This window comes from Solanum dulcamara, chromosome 8, assembly GCF_947179165.1.
Source record: "Solanum dulcamara chromosome 8, daSolDulc1.2, whole genome shotgun sequence".
Classification (NCBI taxonomy): domain Eukaryota; kingdom Viridiplantae; phylum Streptophyta; class Magnoliopsida; order Solanales; family Solanaceae; genus Solanum; species Solanum dulcamara.
Window position 1 is genome coordinate 3,942,740 of NC_077244.1, and position 22,066 is coordinate 3,964,805.

At 31.4% G+C, this 22,066-nt stretch overlaps 2 protein-coding genes across 5 annotated transcripts; one reads left to right on the forward strand and one right to left on the reverse strand.

Moving 5' to 3' along the window:
* Positions 1-318: 318 nt before the first annotated feature.
* Positions 319-5,094, forward strand: LOC129901404 (omega-3 fatty acid desaturase, endoplasmic reticulum-like). 4 transcript variants are annotated; one of them, XM_055976558.1, is made up of 9 exons: positions 319-503; positions 2,174-2,483; positions 2,587-2,676; positions 2,883-2,949; positions 3,043-3,135; positions 3,235-3,420; positions 3,730-3,810; positions 3,913-4,050; positions 4,837-5,094. In XM_055976558.1, exons 2-9 carry the CDS (start codon positions 2,191-2,193, stop codon positions 5,026-5,028), a joined length of 1,140 nt encoding a protein of 379 aa, XP_055832533.1. In that variant the 5' UTR covers positions 319-503; positions 2,174-2,190; the 3' UTR covers positions 5,029-5,094. The 4 variants fall into 4 exon arrangements, with proteins under 4 accessions (XP_055832533.1, XP_055832530.1, XP_055832532.1 ...); XM_055976555.1 differs by having other exon boundaries at positions 2,177-2,483; XM_055976557.1 differs by having other exon boundaries at positions 319-498.
* A 2,255-nt stretch (positions 5,095-7,349) lies between these two features.
* On the reverse strand, positions 7,350-15,598 carry LOC129898964 (phosphoinositide phospholipase C 4-like). The gene is made up of 9 exons (XM_055973691.1): positions 14,925-15,598; positions 12,725-12,921; positions 10,281-10,416; positions 9,930-10,178; positions 9,621-9,835; positions 9,396-9,513; positions 8,297-8,449; positions 8,139-8,225; positions 7,350-7,904 (listed from the first exon to the last, which is right to left on the reverse strand). The coding sequence occupies exons 1-9, from the start codon at positions 15,237-15,239 to the stop codon at positions 7,611-7,613; spliced, it is 1,764 nt and encodes a 587-aa protein (XP_055829666.1). The 5' UTR covers positions 15,240-15,598; the 3' UTR covers positions 7,350-7,610.
* Between the last annotated feature and the right edge of the window lie 6,468 nt (positions 15,599-22,066).

Genomic DNA, 22,066 nt, shown 5'->3' on the forward strand with positions numbered 1-22,066 from the left:
TTTAATTTTTTCTCGAGTTAAACTTAGAAAAACACATTTAGCCAGATTTTGAAATTTTTAGAAATTTTATAAAATAACAAAAAATTATTTTCACTTCAAACTACTCACACAAAGTAAAACAATAATTCCAATATGTATTCATATCTGAGCACAACTTTAACTTTTTTATATTATTTTTTAATTTAAAAATAAAAACTATTTTTTTTCTTCAAATTTCAGAGTGAAACATGAATATTCTTATGCTAATTTTTTGTCATATTGAAAAAGGAACTAATCTTGCTCACCCAAAATAAATAAAAAACACTATAAATAAAACGAGATCTAGAGACCTAAGTGGGGAGAAGGGGTTAGATCCTAAAACCTCTCATCAACCGCAAAACCCTAGCTATCAGCCGCCTCTTAAATATTAAAAAGCAGCGGCAGCGGCAGCGGCAGCAGCTTGGTAGCATAAGGGTAGCAGCCGCCCTCCCCACAGCCGAGAGCTCTTCTGCATTAATTGTATGGTACATGAAATTGAATACCCAATTTTATTTTATTTTTATTTTATTTTTTGGAATATGAAATTGTTTTAATCTATTACATTTTCATTTTTTTTAATGATTTATGAATCTGATTATCATAATTTTCAAATTTGACATTTCATTTATTGGTATTTTTGGTATTTGAAATTTACTGGATCGATTTTTAATGTTTAATTTGGTTATACATTATCTTTTTCGAATTCGATTTATGAAATATGTTATTGTTATAAATATGGTAATGGTGCATTATCCAGCCATTTTCTTTTCAATTTTTTAAGGCTGGTTTTATACGAGGGGATAAGAGATAATTAATTTTGTGATTAATTTTAGGATGAGTTTATTCATGTTTGATTGAGATAAAAATGCGAGATAACTTATTGTGGATGGAATAACAATTCTGTGATAATTAATTTTGTTGTTTCTCAACCAAACAACCCCTGTTGTTTGGTTGGGAACAAGTTATCTCCGAGATAACTTATCCCAGTTATTCCACAATACATATTATAAATGGTGGAATAAATAATCGCACAACTTCCTAATACCTTAAATCAAATTCAGAATAACCTGATATTATTATACCTTATAACTCACCCTAAACAAGAATTTTACATTGTTCACGAAAGAATTAGCTGAGGGGCATTTGGGACAACATTCTATTTGGACCATTTTTTTTAGAGTAGCTTCTTTTTTAAATCTATTAGGAGTCGTTTGGTTGGGAGTAAGTTATCTTGGAATTAACTATCCTAGGATAAGTTATTTCAATCATGTATATGGGATAACTTATCTCATTACTAAAATATAAATGGTGGAATAAATAATCTCATGACTATCTAATACCTTCAATCAAACTCAGGATAAAATAATCTTATATTTTAGCTTGAAATTATTATACTTTATACCTCACACCAAACGACTCCTAAATACAGTACTGATTTGATATTCATATTATTTCTGTATGACTTATAATAAAAACACCACTTGCGATTGTAATTATTTTGACAGATGGATCAAATATGTTAAAAATCACTTACTATTTCCTAAAATTGTACCATTACTTCATGTTTATATTATTCTTTGTGTTTTTCCCTAAGATGTTATATGATAAAGTAAAACATTGCACGTGTCGGCCACTAAGATATGTTTTATACTCTGAATATGACCTTTTGAACTATATATTATAAATTCTGTTTCATAACGACCTTTCATTTCACACCACACTGTTTATTGCTAAAATTCCGAATAAAATAGATTATATTCTTTTATGAAATATCTCAAAAGAGTTTGCTTTATTCTTTTATTCCTTTCTTATATGACCAATCTAATTTTAGAGTCGGTTGATTCTGCTCTTTATATCAACTCAAAATTTAGATTCAGCGTATTTTGTTATTTATATATAAATATGAGAATTTGACAGGGGTATCTTCGTAAATTATAAAGTAAATACATTTACATTGATATAGTTTGTTAGCAAAATACACTCACATTATAAATATAGTTTTGTTTGGTCAAACATGTTATTATTAGTCTGTATCTGAAATTTACTTTAAGTAAATCTTGAATTAAAGGTATGTACTATAACAAAACACAGTAACTTTGACTCGAATTCTGTAATTAATTTATAAATTCACATTGTTCTTTTGTTCATTTTTAAGCAGGGTTGTTGACAACAATGGGATCTCTTGGAGTGGATTTTGTTTCTCACAATGAAAAATTGGAATTGGAATTGGAATTTGATTCAAGTGCTTTACCTCCATTTAAGTTATCTGAAATTAGGGCTGCAATTCCAAAGCATTGTTGGGTTAAAAATCCATGGAAATCCCTAAGTTATGTTCTTAGAGATATTGTTATTGTTTTTGCATTGATAACCATGGCCATTTTCTTTGATAATTGGAAATTTTGGCCAATTTATTGGGCTTTACAAGGTACTATGTTTTGGGCAATCTTTGTTCTTGGTCATGATTGGTAAGTTAAACTAATTTTTTTTTTAAGAAAAATATTATTTTAATTGATGTATCATTTGTTTATGTTAATTGATATGTTGGTTATTATTTTATTTTTTTTGTAGTGGTCATGGAAGTTTTTCTGATAGTGCATTATTAAATAGTGTGGTTGGACACATTCTTCATTCTTTTATCCTTGTGCCCTATCATGGATGGTTGGTTCTCTTTATCTCATCTCCCATTTATTTTTTGTAAAGATACAGTCTGATACATTAAGTTTTTGCTTTTCGTAGAGTTGGATTGGAGCACGTGAGTTTGTTAGTGATTGTTTTCATAACTTGAATGATTTTCATATCATGCGACGATATGAAAATACTTTAGACTAAAGTTCATTTTCTCCCCAAAAAAAAAATTATTGCAGGAGAATTAGCCACAAAACTCATCATCAAAATCATGGAAATGTTGAAGCTGATGAATCTTGGGTGCCGGTAATATTTACACTAATTAATATAAACATTTCAAATTTTATATATATATAAAAAATCTTTCTTTTTTTATATATATATATATATTTTTTGCAGATGCCAGAAAAGCTATTCAAGGAATTGGATTATGCAACAAAACTTTTTAGATTCAAAATTCCTTTTCCCTTGATAGCATACCCATTATACTTGGTAATAATATTCTTGATGATTTTTCATATATAATATGTAATTTTAGAAATTATTTTTTTCTCTGAATTTGTGTTTATAAATATATTTTTTGTGATGCAGATGAGGAGAAGTCCAGGAAAAAAAGGTTCTCATTTTAATCCATACAGTGATTTGTTTCAACCTAATGAGAGAAAATTTATTATAACATCAACATTGTGTTGGACACTCATGGTTGCTCTCCTCTTCTATCTTGGCTCCGTCGTCGGCTTTCTCCAACTGCTTAAGCTTTACGGAATTCCTTATATGGTTAGTCGTAAAAAAAAAAAAATCATAAATTTTTAATATCCCTATTTTCACTCTCATTATATGAAAGTGACACAGCATAGTCGTGTCTGTGGGGCACTTGCACGTGTGGTTCTTTATATTTGAAACATAATATGAAATTTGAAAAGAAACAATAATAGTAAACTCTTCATGTATATCAAAAGAATGGAACATTTTTTCAATTATTATTAAATTATTGAAATTTTAAAATTTCAAAAGTTTTATTAAAATTTATGAGATGTCCCTTTATTATGACCCACTTTGGCCTGACATTTTTATTTTATTTGATAGATTTTTGTGATGTGGTTGGATTCTGTCACATATTTGCACCACCATGGCCATGAAGAAAAGCTGCCTTGGTATCGTGGCAAGGTCGATATATATAACTTAATTTTTTTTTTATTTTTTATATTTAAATTATCGTGAAATCTTTTTAATAATTAATGTAATATTTTTTTTTCTTGAAAAATGTAGGAGTGGAGTTATTTAAGAGGAGGATTAACTACAGTTGATCGTGATTATGGTGTTTTTAATAATATTCACCATGATATTGGCACCCATGTTATTCATCATCTTTTTCCTCAGATACCTCATTATCACCTTGTGGAAGCGGTAATTATTTTTTTATTTTTCATTTTTTTCGTTTGTGTTATAAAAAATATTTTAGTACTTATTATCACTATTTGTTAATACTGAAGTTCAATATTCGAAAGTACTCAATTTTTGCTGCATATCCTAATGAAATATTTAAAAAATAATTCAATTTGGAGACTTTAACCTCGTTTGATCATAAAAAATATTTTGTTAACTCCCTTCGCCTTAAATTATGTGATATTATTTGAGTATAAATAATTGAATGAGATAATGGAAGTTTAAATTAAATAAAAAAATTTAAAAATACAAAAAGATGCCATTTTTTTGTGTGATAAAATAATGAGAAACTTATGTTACATAAAATATTACAGAGGAATTAGTATTTTTCAAATGCCAAATATTTTGGTGAACAACTGTTTGCAAATTACTAAAGTTTAGTGTTTTAGTAGTTGCAAAAATACTGATAAAATATTGAAAATTTGTTTTATGAGTCTTAATTTTCCTTTAACAAATTTCATTTTTTTTCTCTAAATTATTTTATGTTCAAATACTTTTTCTATCTTTAATTAGATATTTTGGATTTAAGTCTTATACATGAAAAAAAAAAATCATGTTTGAGAACGTTTCCTCCTAAAATTGGCTTTACATAGTGCAAATTTGAATCAGTCGGCCTTTAATGTAGATATCAGATATGAGGAAACCAAATAAATAAATACTTAAAATTTCTTTATTTTTGTTTCATTATATTCAATTATTTCACTAATACATAAATATTTTTTGCATCTTTTTTTATTTTTTTTACAGACAAAAGCAGCAAAGCCAGTATTTGGGAAATATTATAGAGAGCCAAAAAAATCAGGGGCAATTCCATTTCATTTGGTTGGAAATTTAGTGAAAAGCATGAAGAAGGATCATTATGTTAGTGACAATGGAGAAATTGTTTATTATCAGACTGATCCAAAACTCTTCAATTCTTCTGGTAAAAAGAATGAGTGACTTTTCACCAAATATAATAAATTTAAAAGAATATATTTAAACTATTATTATAATAGTTTCAAGAAATATTGCTTTTATTTGGAAACTTCAAATTGTTGCAAACAATTGAAAAAGAATATTAAGAGGGCGTTTTGAAGTTTTAGTGAAATATTTATCCTCTTATTAATATGTTTTCTTTGCTTTTCATATTCATGATATTTCATATCAATTTTAGATATGATTATCTAAAAATTTATTTATGTAAGTCGTTCTATGAGAGTTGTTTTTTTATTTATATATTTTTTTTTAAAAAGCACCACAACATAGTATAGACTTCATTACATCAATACTAAAACACACAATTTATAGCAAAAATATTTTTGAAATAATAAAATTAAATTTAACACGGCACATATGCTTTCTATGTTAGAGGCTTATGCCCCAAATTCTAAGGCGTACATCCTATGGATTTACGTCTTTTATTTGCGCGACGAAATTTTTTTTACATCCTGTCCGAGATTGTCCTGAAAACAACGGTCATTTTGGGATTCACCTCGGAGCGGAGCACTGATAAAACGCCTTGAGACTCACGTGTGAGACTTAGTTATGCGAGCATTATGTCCTAAACGCCTAATTGTACGCTCAAAACATGTTTAATACCCAACGCTCAGGGTTCGCGTAACGTTTCTTATACAAATTATGTGTCAGATTCCGTATTTGATACTGTTGACTCTCATAATTCTTCATAAATAAATGATGCTTAACCTTTTTTTTAATCTATAAAAATAAGAAAATTGAGAGTAACTCAAACATCAAGTCATAGTATTGCATATTTGTTATTTGAGAATACCGTAAGGATGAACATCACTTAACGTTTTTTTTAATATAAAAGATATAGTCGAATTTTACATCTTCACATGTCATTGATCGTCATGTTTTTGTTTTAACGTCTCAAGATTATCATATTTTATTACCTCTCTATTCGAAGTAATCTTAATTTATTCTTGAAGAAGTGATATTTTAATTATCATACTAATAAAACTTATTATTTACTTTGAGTGAGGTTAATTGCATAGTGTGATAGTAATATATTTTAAGAAATTGTAATTCTTTTATTGTTTGAAAGTTAAAATGTAAGTGTTGATTCACATCTCATAATAATTTTCATATCATTGCATTATTTATATTTGTAAAATCATTTTAGAACTTTTATTTTCTCTGTGTTTCTTTAATCATGTTTTAAAACTATTAATGTATTTCTAATATTTTTTTTTTGTTATTGCACTATTTTGCTATCTTATAAATGAAATACTTAAAGATTCATAGGGCTTACACGATGTGCTTCGCGGCTTACGCCTTGTCCCATGTTAAATAAAATATCTCGCCTCACACCCCGCCATTTAAAACGCCAGTGTCAATAAACTCTTGTTATATCATATTTCATTAGATTCTCCAAAGTCATAAATAGTTTTCATGTACAAATGGTACATACATCCTATTGTGATAGAACATGAATGTCTAAACATCCTTTCATTCTTAGTTAGAAAATTCAAATTCAAACCTTGGATATAAAAAAAAGAATTGTTAGAGCATTTTCCTCTTAAGGGAGTCGAACCTTGGATATAAAAAGAAAATTGTTAGAACGTTTTCCTCTTAAGAGAGTCTTACGCGGCTCAATCCAAATTAGTCAAAACCACAATACAAGTTCCAAAGAATTAGTAAGGAAACCCAAAAAAACACAACATACCAAGCTGAATCTCCTTTTGATATGCTATTAGATCTCCTAATGATGGTGTCTTTCTTTTATTGAGATTCCCACATTAGAAAAGCTTTGCTCTTATGTCTGTCTGGGCAATTATTTAAGTACATTTGTCCCTATTTGACCCTAAAAGAACTGTATAGCATGCAATTATTTATGTGATAGATCCAATACATGGACTATCCGGTAAATTCAATATAATATGCGTTTGTTGGTGGTATTCAAGCCTTCTTTCTTTCGGGGCTTATCTAAAAGAGAATCCAATACTTCTTGATCGATAATATCTTAACTAGTTGTGTAATGTTTAGGAATTCTTATTTAGGCAGTTCATACCATGCCACCTTATGAGGTGTGATTGACTAAGATCTAAGAGGAACACATGAAAGAAAAATGTCAAACACAAGGTTCTCCACTATCATAAAATTGACAACTTCCAACCTTTTCTTAACAATAATGGTGTCCCGACTAGCCTGCTCGTACTTCAAATGTTCCATCCCCTCGGGTTACCTGCTACATCCCACCAACACAGTTACTAGGTAAATCACCAAGGTATCTACCATAAATATCGCCTTCAAACCCGAAATTTGGAGGAATACTTGAGGGTGCCACCCTTTAGCAGCTGCTATATTTTTTTGTCTTTTAAACTCATGTTCACAAAGACAACAGAAATCACAAAACAAATGGAACTTGAACCTAGTTCTACTTGTAGAGTATACTGTACAAACTACAAAGCCACATGGAAATCTTTTTTGCAATACAAGCTTCTCCAAGGAGAGAACATTGTGACATTATTACAAACATCCAAAACACGAAAGCACGAGAAGCACAGAACACTAAAGAACCCTCATACAAACTCAAAGCGCATGAGTAGCCTCACGGAATTATATTTCTCACCTTTTCTGTCACAGAGTGGAACTGCATGTATGCCAGCTTTCAACTCCGAAACAGGTATACATGTTTGGCCTGCAAAATCGTCCTTCTCTGACATGTCGTATTCGTGTACTTCAATTCTCAGCAAAGCTAATTCAGGTACAGTCAGAGGGAAGGTAAATTCTTCATCCCAAACCGGCGTCCATATGTCCTCTTTAGTCTTTGTTTTCTTCATTATCTCATCAGCAGGTACTCCAGCTATCCCGACCTGCAAACAAAGGCAGATTCAAGATTTAGATTGGATGGGTTCAACCTCTAAGTTCTTATCATGAATCCAATTGCACTTTTGAAATTATGGATTCAAAATACAGTATTTATTGAAATTTTACTAATTTTCACTCCGTGACGGAATTACTGGATTCAACTAAGGCTGCATCTGCCTCTAATTAATCTGACATCTTAGATAGACAATGGTGTCGAAGAAAGAACACAACCAGCTTACCCTTGTGTAGAAGTCCGGGGGTGAATACAAATCAAAGTGAGTTTGCTTAAAATCTAAATGCCATCCATCTCCCATATATACTTTCACCTGTCCAATAATGAGAGCATAAGTACACACACGTATTAAAGAAGGTTGTATCTACAGTGTCATTTGCTTACCTTCAAAGTTTTCTTAACCGGCAACTTTGCTTTCGGATCAAAAACTTCATTATTAGGACCAACATTCAGTAAGAAATCAGGCTTTTTAACATAGCCACAGCCTCCATTTGACCTGAACATCCCGTGCATCAACCATAATGCTCTACCATATCCCTGTCACAGTCGTTAATACGTGATTCTCTTCAGTAAAATTTGTAAATATCTGTTCAAATGTGATAAGCTGATCGCAAGTTTGAAATAGCACACATACATAAAAAGCATTAGGGAAGGATATAATCGCTAGCATGATCCGTTTAGGAATCAAAGAAACAATACAGTAAAATAAGCAGAGGTATTTAATTAGTTGGATAATGCCAGTTCGGAGATGCTTAAGTAGGCACTATGATCTATGCTACAGTTCAAGTCTTGACAGCCAATAATGCTGAAAAACAGAAATGATCCTAACCGTTCTTATCAGAAGGGGGTGAAGAATACTAATAAAACTAGATGGAATATCGAACGAGCATATATCTGATAAGAAGCACAACTGACTTGACACAGATTTTGCAGTTCTTGTGTTCTATCAAGCGCTATCTAAGTGTGGTTAAGAACTCCCAAAATGCAATTTAAGGAACCAAAGTTTTATTTCATACGACTATATAGCACTAAATGCAGAATAGCAGAGTGATGAGCTTAATATTTTATCAAGAAGAGTGTTATCAAAAGAAAAAAGGGCACAAAGGAAGAAAAAACATAAATATATATATATGTTTAGTCCAAGACTAATAATTATAAGCATGAGTGGTAAATATATGAACAAAGAAATGGGAAAAAAATACAATAAAGTGACATTTCAATTGTTTAGTGTCAAAGGCTCATTGGCAAGGAAAAGTCTGCCTAAGAACCTTGATGATAGGACTAAATTGCACATTAAGCGCGAGCGCTCAACACATTTTGAGCCTCGCTTCCGGTCTTAAGCGCGCTTTAAGAGCCTTTGACAACACTGATCATGAATCAGCATCATTTTAACGAAATGAGATGTTATTGAACAAATAGTAAAAAGCATCAACCACAAAAGAAGACTTGTATAATGTGAGAAAATGAAAACTCAGAACCAAACCTGCATGTTAAATGCAACCATCTGAGCTCCATGCATCCAACCTATTAGTGGCTTGTAGTTGGAGGAGTTAAATCTAGTACCTTTAGGGTACACCCTTAGAATGTTTCTTTGCGTGAACCTGGTAAACAAGTCAGCATAATTAGGATATAAATCCATGACAAGTCCACAGACGGCTTAATAAAGCCAACCTCAACTGTCTTTGTTTTGTTATGCTGAAATACAAACCTCACAATTTCAGCTCCATGAGATTCAGCAGCCTTTTCGAGAGCCTGTTCGCTTAAACTTAGGCGTCTTACTTTATCAGGATCGATTTTCAATGCCTCCTTCAATCCACCTTTAGGTTTGCCAGCATGGATGGCAATAAGGCGTTTATAAGCAGATGCCACCTGTCCTCTATGAGTGGAGTCATCGTCATCTTCATAGCTTTTATCACTGTCGCTCTGCAGAAAATGAATCCAAATCACCGCTATCATAAGTAGTTGCATGTTAGACCATACAAGGAGAATAAGATGAAGAATCCTAATTCCAGCAGACCTTTTCATTTTCTTCTTGATCAGCTGTCAAGCTTGAAGGTTCGGAACCCCATACATCATCCTCGGACTCCTTTGACCTCTGAGAGCCATTTCGTCTGTCTTTACAAACACTAGCACTGGCTTCAAGGTACTCTTTTGGAGGTTTGGTTGAAATAATAATACGATGCTTTAGTTCTTCTGGTGAAGGGCATTCCTTTAGACTATCAGATTCAGGAACAAAGAGCATTTCTCCAAATGTTTCAGTCAGCATCTACAAGTAAAACATTAAAAAGGAACATCTCAATAACCAATAAAAGGAGTAATGGCACAACTGAAGCGAAAGAAGGCATAGAAGCAAGAAATAGAAATTCACCTGAGCCACTTTTGCTTGAAGTTCAGGCGTTAGATGATCTTCCAGCGTTATTACAACAGGGTAAGGAGAAGCAGAAAATGCATGCTCTTTTATTGACTTGAGACATCTTATTAATTCCACAGGGGTTGTCACTGTCCTACAATTTGCGAAAAAGCAACTTACAATTCTATGGGAAGTAATCAAGAAAATTAGTAAATGAAAATGCTGCAATATCTAATAGATTACAACCAACAAGGGCCATCTTATTGTTCCTCATTTTTGTCCTCACAGATTTGGAATGGAAGTGTTAAGTGCGGGGAGTTCGCACAAGTCATTTAGTAATTTGATAATCTTCATGTACATTCAACTCCAAAACTCCAATCTTAAGCACAACACAAATTCAGAGCTTCATCTTTTGAGCACAAGAACAGTAAAACTCTAATAGAAGAGTAATTTTACACTTCAACTCATTGTAGTAACTCCTAGCTTAAAAAATTAATTTCAATACCTAAATGAACAAAGAAAAAGAATTATAAGAGAAAGCTAGGCTTCTCGTTATATTTGTCAGATATAATAACTCACGTTTAGCACAATAAGGAAAAGGCGGAATATGTAGCAGATAGCAAAATACTTGTACAGTTGTACGATATAATGATCGACTCTATAGAAGTTTATGGACTCTCAAGGTCCTGTTATGCAAAGTTTCTAGTCACTACATCTACTCAACAAACTAGCATAACCAACAAGGCTTTCACTAGGAGTAAAGGTTTAGACACTACTTTTACTAGGGGTACAAGGTTTGGGAAAGCACAAAAGATAACGCCATAACAAAAGGACAAGCCAAACAGAGACCTACTATATTCCATCAACATTCAATTAAGCCTACACTTACAGCCAGTGAGATCATCCAAAACCCCACATGAATTTTTGTTGCTTCCACAAGAAAAGTACAAGATGATGTATTAAAATTCTATTCAAAGCCCACAAAGGAAGACTCTAGATTGAGTAGTGCCAGTCAGAGTACATCCCAGAAACTTCTGTAAGCATGCAAACGTTTTTTATAGCTGTCTATAGACGTTGTTACTGTTCTTTTTTTGTATGCTTTGTTTTTCTTCCTGTATTGGTTTCCATGTTTTCTTCATTGCCTTATTTCCTCATTCATAAACATTTTGATTTGATAAACTTGAGCCGATGGTCTTTCGGAAACAGCCTCTTTACCTCCATGAGGAAGGGGTAAGGTCTATGCACACTCTACCCTCCCCAGACCCCACTTGTGGGATTACACCGGGTATGTTGTTGTTGTTGTCTATAGACATTTCTGTTCACTTTCAGAAGATTAGTAATAGTTTACTGTATGAGTTAATTAAAGTATATTTTATTTTTTGGCTTGTTTTAAGTAATATTTCTAGTACAATTTGAAGTTGAGAGTACCTTCATCTTCCAGTTTCATATTATATTATAAAAAAACCTAATTGCATTAAAAAGCCTTCATGGTGGTTAGAGCAGAGTATTGATTTTAGAAGAACTTGATGTCTTTTCATTGAGAACTGGCGTAAGCTGAAAGTAATAGGATCTCCAAAAATCAATGACTTACACAATGCCACCTTTTCTATCTTCAGACAAAACATGTACATATACAGCCTATTCCAGTCGTATATTTAAGCCCCATGATAATCCGTCTTTTATTTGCCCACATGCCAGGAAGATAAAACAATTAATTACCTAAGACCATACAAAAACTTCATTTTGATTGGCTTCTAGCAGAAGAGTAAACAATGGAAGCCATGTCTGATCTGGCTTTGGGGTAAGTCTAGTGAAGTACGATAGCAACTAGTTTCACTTGGTTCCCTGATGCTCTAGATTAAATCTATGTCAGCAACATTCATGCAAGCAGATGAATGAAGTGATAAACTTGAAAACAGGCCGATAATTGGAGAATGAAGGCAGTATAATCTGGAACAATTGCATTCATACCAAGAGCAAGAAATTTCTGAAGAAATTTGATATAGTGAATTAGGAAGCACTGGTTCTTAACTTGAGAAGAGCTTGGAGCATAACACAATCCCATCAGATACTATTACAGAGGGATCATTAGAGAAGAGATAAAGGCAGCTTGCAAGGCTTGTACCTGGAGCTTGAGAAGGTGCACTGAGACGTTGGAGTAGTGGGGCCGTTATAGTTAATGAGTTTTAGACTTTACAGTTGAGTCCACTTATGCAAGCACAAGAACATAGCATAATTAAGCATAAATGTAACTTCTACGCGCACAATAAGAATGTCTGAATACTTGTGTGGTGAAAGGTGTGCATTTAATAAGAAAAGTTCCAATGCAATCTTCCAAACCTTCTAAGTTCGCCAGAGGGTCTAGACTACTAATTCTGGAAAAGAGAAGACTTGCTTGGAGACAGACCACTCTAATAACTAGGCTTCAACAAAATGCTACAACGGGCAGGAGATGCACAAACCTTCCATGAAGTACGTGTACGTCATCCTTGTCGGAATTTGGCCATATATCAAGCTCTATCACCCTTACACCTTTTTTCAGTGCCTTTATGATTGGAACATCACTGCAGTCACTCGTCAGCTGATTCCCGGTCAAGTAAGAATTGTGTCCAGTGAATATAAAATAATGGGAGAGTGGAGCATTCATATCATGGACAACCTGAAAGTGGTAAATGTAACGAGTTAAAGATCTTCCAAGAAGCACAAAAACATCACCATCAATCATTCAATCAACTACGCCTCATTTCCAATATTATTGAACTCGGCTATATGCATTCATCTATATCCATTCCGCTATATTCAGTCCACAGTAGTTCATTTAAAACTACACCTAAGTGTCGACCTAGCTATTAATCATGTTATTGAAGAATGTCTCCACTTTCCTGATTGTAGTTAGGCAAGCCTCTTTACTCTTATTAAAGATCCAAAAAAGAAAAGGACAAGTTGTTCATTCTCCACATCGGTAGAAATAATCAGGTTTCGAAGTTCCAACTTTTTTGGCTAGCCCATTTCCCAAAAGGATAATATGTAGAAAGCAGGCACTTCAAATAATGCTTAATTGGTAAAAGGACTAAATTTCAACCTCTGAGAGACCCGGAAAGGGAAAAGTCACTCTAAGTCATCAACTTTATGCATTTCCAAATAAGACAGAGATAATAAGAGCAAGAGTAACTTAAAATTGATTGACAAATAAAGGTCACCAGAGAAGAGATAGTGATGGAAATCTACAAGAATAAGAGCTTGGCAATTTAACATTGTACAAAAAGCACACACTTCAAATTATGCTTAATTAATAAAAAGGTACTCTCTCCGTCCCATTTTATGTGGCACTGTTTGACTTGGCACGGTGCTTAAGAAAAAAAAAAGATGACTTTGAAAACTTGTGGTCTAAAACAATCCTTAGATATTCGTGTGGCGGTAAATCATTTCATTAAGGGTAAAAGGGAAATTTAAAAGTTAAATTGTTTCTAATTATAGTAAGGTGACACTCTTTTTAGTATGGAATAAAAAGGAAATGGTGTCACATAAAATGGGTCAGAGGGAATAGTAATTTTCAACACCCAAAAAGGAAAATTCTTTTGAAAATGTTTTTTTGGGCGACGCAAAGCGTAATGCCCAGACAGACGTGCCTGTATTCAAATAATCAATGATTCACGGGATTCAGCAATTCACACCAAGTTTTGCATTTCACTAGTTCTTCATCAATGCGAGTACCGAGAGTCATTTTTATCCAAAAGGGAAATCTCACTCAAAATCTAATACTTAATATTCTTTCACAAATGGATTCAAGTAATATACCATTGACTATTGGACTGGCTCTAATTTCCAAGCTATCACATCAGACTTCAATTTGACTGGCCCTATCAGTGCACATAATAACTTAAGTTCTTTCTTATTAAGGCAAAAGATCCAACACAACAATAGCAAGAAATACTACCTTGGAATTGATTGGGGGATTCAGGTCAGCAGAGAAGAGATAGTGATTGAAATCTCCAAGAATAAGAGCTTAGCAAGTTAATATTGTATAAAAGCACACACTTCAGATAATGCTTAATTAGTAAAAGGTAGTAATTTTCAACACCAAAGAAGGGAAATTCTTTCGAGAATGTGTTCTTTTGGGCAACGCAAAGCGTAACACGCGGGCAGACGTGCCCTCGGCCTAATGGCTTCGGGCACAACTTGTGTTCAAAGACTCGATGATTCACGAGATTCTGCAATTCACACCAAGTATCTCATTTCACTATGTTGCTCATCTATGCGAGAGCCGAGAGTAGTTTTTACCCAAAAAGGGAAATCTCACTCAAAGTCTCAAACTTTACGTTCTTTCCCAAAATGATTCAAGTTATATACATTGACAGTGTCACTGACTGGCTCTATTTTCAAGTTATCACATCAGACTTCAATTTGAGACTGACACTATCAGTGCACATAACTTAAAATCTTTCTCAATAAGACAAAAGATCAACACAACAAAAGCAAGAATCCTCTTCCCTCTTTCCCTTTATGACAACTTTTAACTCCAACTTTTCATGACACATTTAAGACGACAAGATTAAAGGACATTTTAGTACATTTTTAGACAACAAGATTCAAAGACCTTTCTTACATTCTTAAACGTGTCAAGTCAAAATCAAACAAACAAATCAAAACGGAGGGAGGTACCTTTGAATTGATTGGGGGATTAATGTCAGCAGAGAAGAGGTAATGATGAAAATCATCAAGTGCAAGAGCCTGGCGCGCTAACTTAGTAATGGGGTGTCTTTTCTGAAGGATCTGTCGAACAATAGCATCAGCATCAGCACCAGTCAATTGGGTCTCTCCTTGAACTTCAATCAAGAACTTCAACAACTGCTCTGAACTCATCTGGTTACCACCATCAGCATATTTCTTGAATGCCTCTTTTACATCTGCTGGTGGCTCTGCCTCAGATACCCTGAATTTTCGTGTAAAACACACACATACTCTATAATTACCCATTTTCAAGATTCTTCACTTGACCCCAAGTTCTAATTTTTCAGTTAGAACACAAAAATCTGAGATTAATGGGGTTCTTGGGGTACCCCCAAAGTTCTAAATTTTTTCAGTTACAACACAGAAATTAGAAAGAAGAGACTAATGGGGTTCTTGGGATAATCCAAAGTTGTAATCTTTATCAGCTAGTAAGTGTAAATTCTTGGATCCCCAAGTCTTTAACTTTTTAGTTTTTAATAAGGTATATGAAAGAAAATGGTGATGATATATATACATATATATTATAATATCAATGGATGGGTCAATGAACAGGTGAATAAAGTGGGAGCTGTTGCTGACAATTATATTTTCTTTTTGGGGTTTTTGGTTTAGAAGAAGACATGTACTCTTGTTGGATTTTGGTATTAAAGTATATACCCATTGGATTTAAGGGGTAGTTTGGGAAGATGCATAAGAATAATGATAAGAATAATGATAAATAAAGTGTATTCATAATATTTGTAATAATTATGCTCATATTATTATTATTATTGTGTATTATTTGATTTTGTGTATTAAAAGTATTATGTATTATGTAATTTTCTTACAAAATATTTATTTATAAAGACGTGGAAAAGATGTAAAAAAATTGAGAAATATGGTGGAAAAGATATAAAAAAATTGAGAATAATTGATTCTTTAACCATACTAATGTATGCATTAAATTTTCTTGCATTACTAATACTATGTATTTCCATGTATTAAGAATACATTCATCAATACACAATAGAGTGTATAATTAATACAAGCATTAGTTATACATATGTTAAAAAAAATATCAAATAAATTACTATTAATACACAATTATTTCTTCTAATACACTTTACCAAACGACCATAAGTATGCATTAATCATTTACTATAAGAGTCAAAGCAATAGATATTTTATATGATTATCTTAAAGCTATTATTATTATTTTTCCCACATTTAAAGTTATTGTTCAACAAGAACAATTAAAAAATATAATATACTCTGAGTCTGAAAAGGATAATGTTATATGTATTTTATTTTATTTATAATGATAAAGAGATTATTTCTGTTAGACCCTCAACTTAAGAAAGAATTAAAAAAAATAGTAACAACATATTGTAATAATAACAAAATAATAAGATAAATGAAGCGAACTAAACAATTAGATAATACTAAAATTTTAAGAATAAGCAAGTTAAAAATAATACTAATGCTCCTATGATGGAAAAGAAATACGATCTACAATCTATTGACCCTTTACTCTAATACTTGACCTTCACAGTTCACCCCCCCCCCCCAACCCTATCAAGGGGTATGTCCGCAATAAATTGAAGTTGTCATGCGTTATTTAATAAACTCTCTCTAATACTTCTTGGGCCTATTTTTTTCTCTACTCAGGCCCGCTAAGGCCAACCTCTCACACCTTCTCACTAAAGGTATTCATGTATCTCCTCTACAAATCTCCGAACCATCTCAATCTTTCTTCCTGCATCTTATCCACTATACAGGTCACTTCAACCTTATCATCTCGAATATTTTCATTCTTAATTTTGTCTCTCCTGATATGTCCATACATCGATCTCAACATTTTCATTTTTGCTACTTTCATCTTGATGACGTGAACGTTTTTGACTAACCAATTCCAGTCCATACAACAAAATTGGTCTAACTAATATTATGTAGATTTAGCTTTCAACCTTGGCACATTTCTATCACACAAAATATCAGTAATGGACTCTATTTTATTCATCGCGCTTTAATACGATATGTGACATTATCATCAATCGCTCCACTATCTTGAATTACCTACCCAAAGTACTTGAAATTTTCTTTCTTGGACATAATTTGTGAATCAAGCCTCACATCCATGTTTGCTTCATTAGTCACGCCATTGAATTGCACTCCTACTATTTTATCTTAGTCTTGCTCAAATTATAAACTTTAGATTTTACCATCTGTCTCCATATCTATAATTAGTACTACGTCATCAAAAATTAACATGCATCATGAAACCTTCTTTTGAATGTGACGCATCAATGTGTCCTTCATCAAGATAAATAAAAAATGCTAAGAGCAGATCTCTGATGCAATTCCATCACGAATAGAAAGTTTTGAGATTTTCAATTATTATACATTTTCTTTAAAAAAATAACTTGGGTATAATCAAAATCATAATAATAAAAGATACCTTTATATTTTTGTCTTACATCAATAATTCATTTATGCATAAAGCATATTTACGTAGTTTGAGAAAAACCACATCCAATAGTGTGAATAGAATGTGTTGTTCATTAATTTCGTCGGCCACACTCATAATGTTTGTTCACATTGTAAAATAGGAGTATGTAACACGTGGAAGTATGGTCATGTGGAAAATGTCCAAATTGCCCCTATGACTAATGCCATACATGTCGACGGAGGGGACCTTAACTACCTCTTATACGTTTGATTTGATTTGAATACGAGTTATGTTGAAATTAATTATATTTGAATAAGTTATTTTAAGATAAATTATGATGGAAATAGTTATATTTAAAGTAGTCTTTATTGTTTGTTTAGTTGGTTATATTTAAAATTATATTCATTACATAATTTTTAAGAATAATTTGTTTGTTTGCAAAAATATTCTTTACCTTATTTAGTTTTTTTCTTTTTATATTTTTTTACAAGCTTTAGTTATTAAATACTTTAGAATTATTAACGGTTAGTTCGCGTTTACTGCTTGATATCATTGGAGTATATATATAATCTGATGGTATCAAAGAGAACATTACGCATTTACTCATTGATACCATTAGAGTATATATATAACAGACGATATTTCAGTGAAAAGACTATTTACCCTTCTTCGGACCCTGCGCATAGCAACAACTTAAGTGCACCAGACTATCCTTTTTTTACCATCAAAATATATAAAGAAGCAGTCGTTTAATAAATAAAACAAGGAAATAGGAAGATAAACAATTTGGACTGTAAATTCATCTCGAATAAATAAATAATTTTGATTAAATTCAATTTAGATAATTATTTTATCTAATAAATCCAATTTGCATAGTTATCTCAAAAATAAAATGCATGATAATTGATTGTATAATGAGTTATGGCAAATTAATAGTAGCCCAATGCTAATATGGATAGTAATGGAGAATTCTAGAATCTAGACTAGAGGTTGATAGTTGACCAGAAGCAATTAGATAATAAGCATACAAGAAAGACAAATTTAAACGTTTCGATAGAACGTGAGGCGTTTGATCAATAAAATTTTAAAATCGAATTTTAGAATTTAAAAATTAAAAATGTATTTTCATATTTTTTTATTCCAAAATTACTTATAAAAAATTAAAACAACTTTAATTTATATTTATGGCCAATTTTACAATTTCAAGTATTATTTTTTACTTTAAAAATAATTAAAAAAAGTCATGGTCAAACGTGCACGTAGAGGTAACATACATATATGGAAGTTGACTAATAACTTACTAGTATATAATTTTTTTTAAATGAATGCCTTGCTTACACATATAAAGACGGTTATGAGTTATGGTTTTAATTAATCGTAATTCTAGCTTATCTTGATTCTAATAATTTTTAAACTAGGGATTGGATCATAATGTATTTATTAATAGGAAATTACACCCAATTTATCGAAATGAATAATTTTGAACTTTGTTCAAACGGTAAGAATTCATAAACTATGCAAAGGCTCTTTGAAGACTTTTTCCAAAATTTTTAGCAAAAAAGCAAAATTGAATTATTTCTTAATTTCATCTATTTATTTATATTCACAATTACAAGGGGTCGGAAGGTTTTGATCTTCACTATCATACGATCAAACACTTAAAGTGAAAATTTTGGTAAACTTAAATTTTTACTTATGGGCAAACAAGATAATCTTTCTCCAAGGCCATTTTTATAAACTTAATACTTCCCCGGTCCATTTTTATTTGTTCAGTATTGATTTGATATCGCCTTTAAGAATCAATAAATAAATTGATAATTTTACTATATTACTCTTTGAATACAATACATTTAATGCTTTGAAAAATGCATTGAGATATGACTTCCCCATTTTCTTTTACTTTGTCACATTTCGCTATTCAATAGTCAAATTGCATGAGTTGTGATCAATATTTTAAGATGCATTTTTCATCAAATTAATATGCGAAAGATTGCAACTTAATATTGTTCATATAATTTTCGAACATCTAAATTTAAAATTTTAATTATTGACTTATTCTAATTCAATTAATTAGCTGTAAAATTAGTCAAATTGATTTTCGTAAAGCGGATTGTAACAAGTAAAAAGGAACAGAGAGAGTAACAAGGATAAATTAAGAATATAATGATAAATTATCTTTTGATTTTACAAAGTAAACAAGTACAAATATTGAACATCCATTTTAGCTCTGGTGATGATTTATGTATCATTCTGTTCCCAAGTGCTACAAATTTGTTGTTAGTCTTCCATACCACAAGCTTGAACTAGTTATATGTTTGATTGTAAGTCTGAAAAATTATTCCTATGTAAGGATTTTTCAAAAAGCTACTTATAAATTGTATAGCTTTGACTATTTGATGGTAAGCTTCTTTCAAAAAGTTTTGTATTTAAATGAACATTCATAGTATAGAATATGTGGCTAGAAGAAGTCTCGAACGAAATGTGTGCTTCTATCCATTAAAATTGCATGAAAGGGTAATTTGGTCATTTTTATTTTAAATTATTAAAAAGAAAATTTTAATAATTTATATATTTAGAAATTACAAAAAAAATTAAAAATCATAATAATTATAATTAACAAGTTATAATATCTAAAAAAATTTAAAAATTTGATTAACTCTCAAAATTTCATCTAAACCACATAAATTGGAATGAAGGGAGTAACATACATTATGTGAAAATTATGTTAAAACTATCATAAATGACAATAATTACCAACTTAATATCATGTGCGGTGTGTCTGAAAATATTTGACTTACTCCCAAAATTTTATTTGTACGAGATAAATTAAAATAAGTGAAGTCACATATATTATGTGAAAATTGCGTAAACTCTACTATAAATTATATTAACTAACAACATAAAAAATATCAAAATATGATCGACTCCATATTTTATTAATATCACATAAATTAAAATAAAAAAATAACATATATTAAACATGCGCTAACACATCTAGTATTTATAATTGATGACAACTCATTGCTTTTTAAAATTTTGAGTCTATTTAATGAGTGATAGTGACATGGAGAAGTAGAAGGAGTGAACACCTTGAGTAATGCAACATTAAATTATTAATCATTTTTTCTAACTTATAGTAATTAATTAATCATTAAATGAGGTTTTGACAGTTGGCACACGTAGATTTGACTACACATCTCTGAAATTAGATACCTTCTATGTTATTTTAAATTAAATACTTTTTCTATTATTTTATTTGTCCACTTTCAATTTTGCAAAACAATACTTAGTATGAGTATTTTTTTATAATATTCATATTAATTAAAGTATATTCTTAAATTTTGATAAATTATTTGAAAACAATAATTGATGTTGAGGGTAAATTAAAAAAAAGTATTTTCTTGATATGTTCAAAGTGACAAGTCATTTTATCAAATCAGAATAAAATTAATTTTTTTTTTCATTTTATCTCTATAATTAATATTTTTTAGGTTCCTAAAAGTTTCTTTTTCAAAAAAGTGAATAAAGGATAAATTAGTAAAATTATTCATCTTATTTATCATCTTTTTAAAAATATGTAAAAAAGAAAAAGTAAACAATAAATATAAAGCGGAGAAAATATTGTTCAATGGGGAGGTAGATTCATGCCAAGTGTCCACCGTATTGTGTAGCGGCAGAAATTGTCACCCAACTAACGAGCCATGCGACTACCTATTCTAACATTTTAAGGGGAGAATCCTTACTACCTGATTTTAAATAGGTACTTCGAAGGAAACTCAAAATATGCTACAACACTTCAAATAAAACTGAATACTTCATAACCTTGATTTTCAATCGAAAAACCTTTGAAAATACAATGAAAATCCTTTACAAAATATTATGAAAATCTTCCCTTTGAACTAGTCTAAACGGGTACAAGAGCTTCTAATAAGATGAAATAACATAAAAGAAAAATAGATACAACTTCCACATAGGCAGAGACGAGTAAAAGATGTTGGAGGTCATCATCGTCTTTGTCACGCCCCGGGAGGGTACCCTAGGCGTGACCGGCACTCGAAAGCCATTTCTGTCCTCCAAGCGAACCACCTGGTCCAGTCACACTTTCATTCATTCACATTCTACCAGCGGAAAACTCAATCATAGGAATACTATCCATAATATAGGGTCAAAGGCCAAACAACTATCAAATCAATAACTAGATAGAATAAAACTAGACAAAATGAACAATCCAACATTTTCACACTCTAGTCTATGAAGTCTCTATCAACAATCTAGGAGGTGCCGATGACAAGCCCATGGCTACCAACAATCAAAATAAAAGAGACAAAATAATGCTACAAAGAAAATCTCGGCATCCTCCGGAAACTAGGAGGACTCACCAACTGACTGAAAGTAAGGGGATCTTCAACGGTGCGCTGGTTGATGATCTCGAGTACCTATCTCTGCATCATGAAATTATGCAGGCCAAATGACGTCAGTACATGGAATGTACGAGTATGTAAAATGGCCGAATGAAACAACACCAAGGAAGAATCAAATCAACTCGGAATCTCAACTCAAGAGAAATAACAACTCAATTAAGTGCCCTAAGTCTAAACAAGAATATGGTTTAGACGGGACCAATCACATATCATTCAACTCAATC

What these genes read in the sequence shown, in the direction of transcription:
- LOC129898964 (XM_055973691.1), bottom strand. Translation starts at nt 15,239, where the DNA reads ATGGGTAATTATAGAGTATGTGTGTGTTTTACACGAAAATTCAGGGTA. An exon ending in TTCAAGCAAAAGTGGCTCAG is followed by an intron (nt 10,179 to 10,280) that starts GTGAATTTCTAT and finishes TTTTACTTGTAG; the next exon opens with ATGCTGACTGAAACATTTGG. An exon ending in CGGTTAAGAAAACTTTGAAG is followed by an intron (nt 8,226 to 8,296) that starts GTAAGCAAATGA and finishes ATTATTGGACAG; the next exon opens with GTGAAAGTATATATGGGAGA.
- LOC129901404 (XM_055976558.1), top strand. Translation starts at nt 2,191, where the DNA reads ATGGGATCTCTTGGAGTGGATTTTGTTTCTCACAATGAAAAATTGGAA. An exon ending in TAGCATACCCATTATACTTG is followed by an intron (nt 3,136 to 3,234) that starts GTAATAATATTC and finishes TTTGTGATGCAG; the next exon opens with ATGAGGAGAAGTCCAGGAAA. An exon ending in TGCCTTGGTATCGTGGCAAG is followed by an intron (nt 3,811 to 3,912) that starts GTCGATATATAT and finishes TGAAAAATGTAG; the next exon opens with GAGTGGAGTTATTTAAGAGG.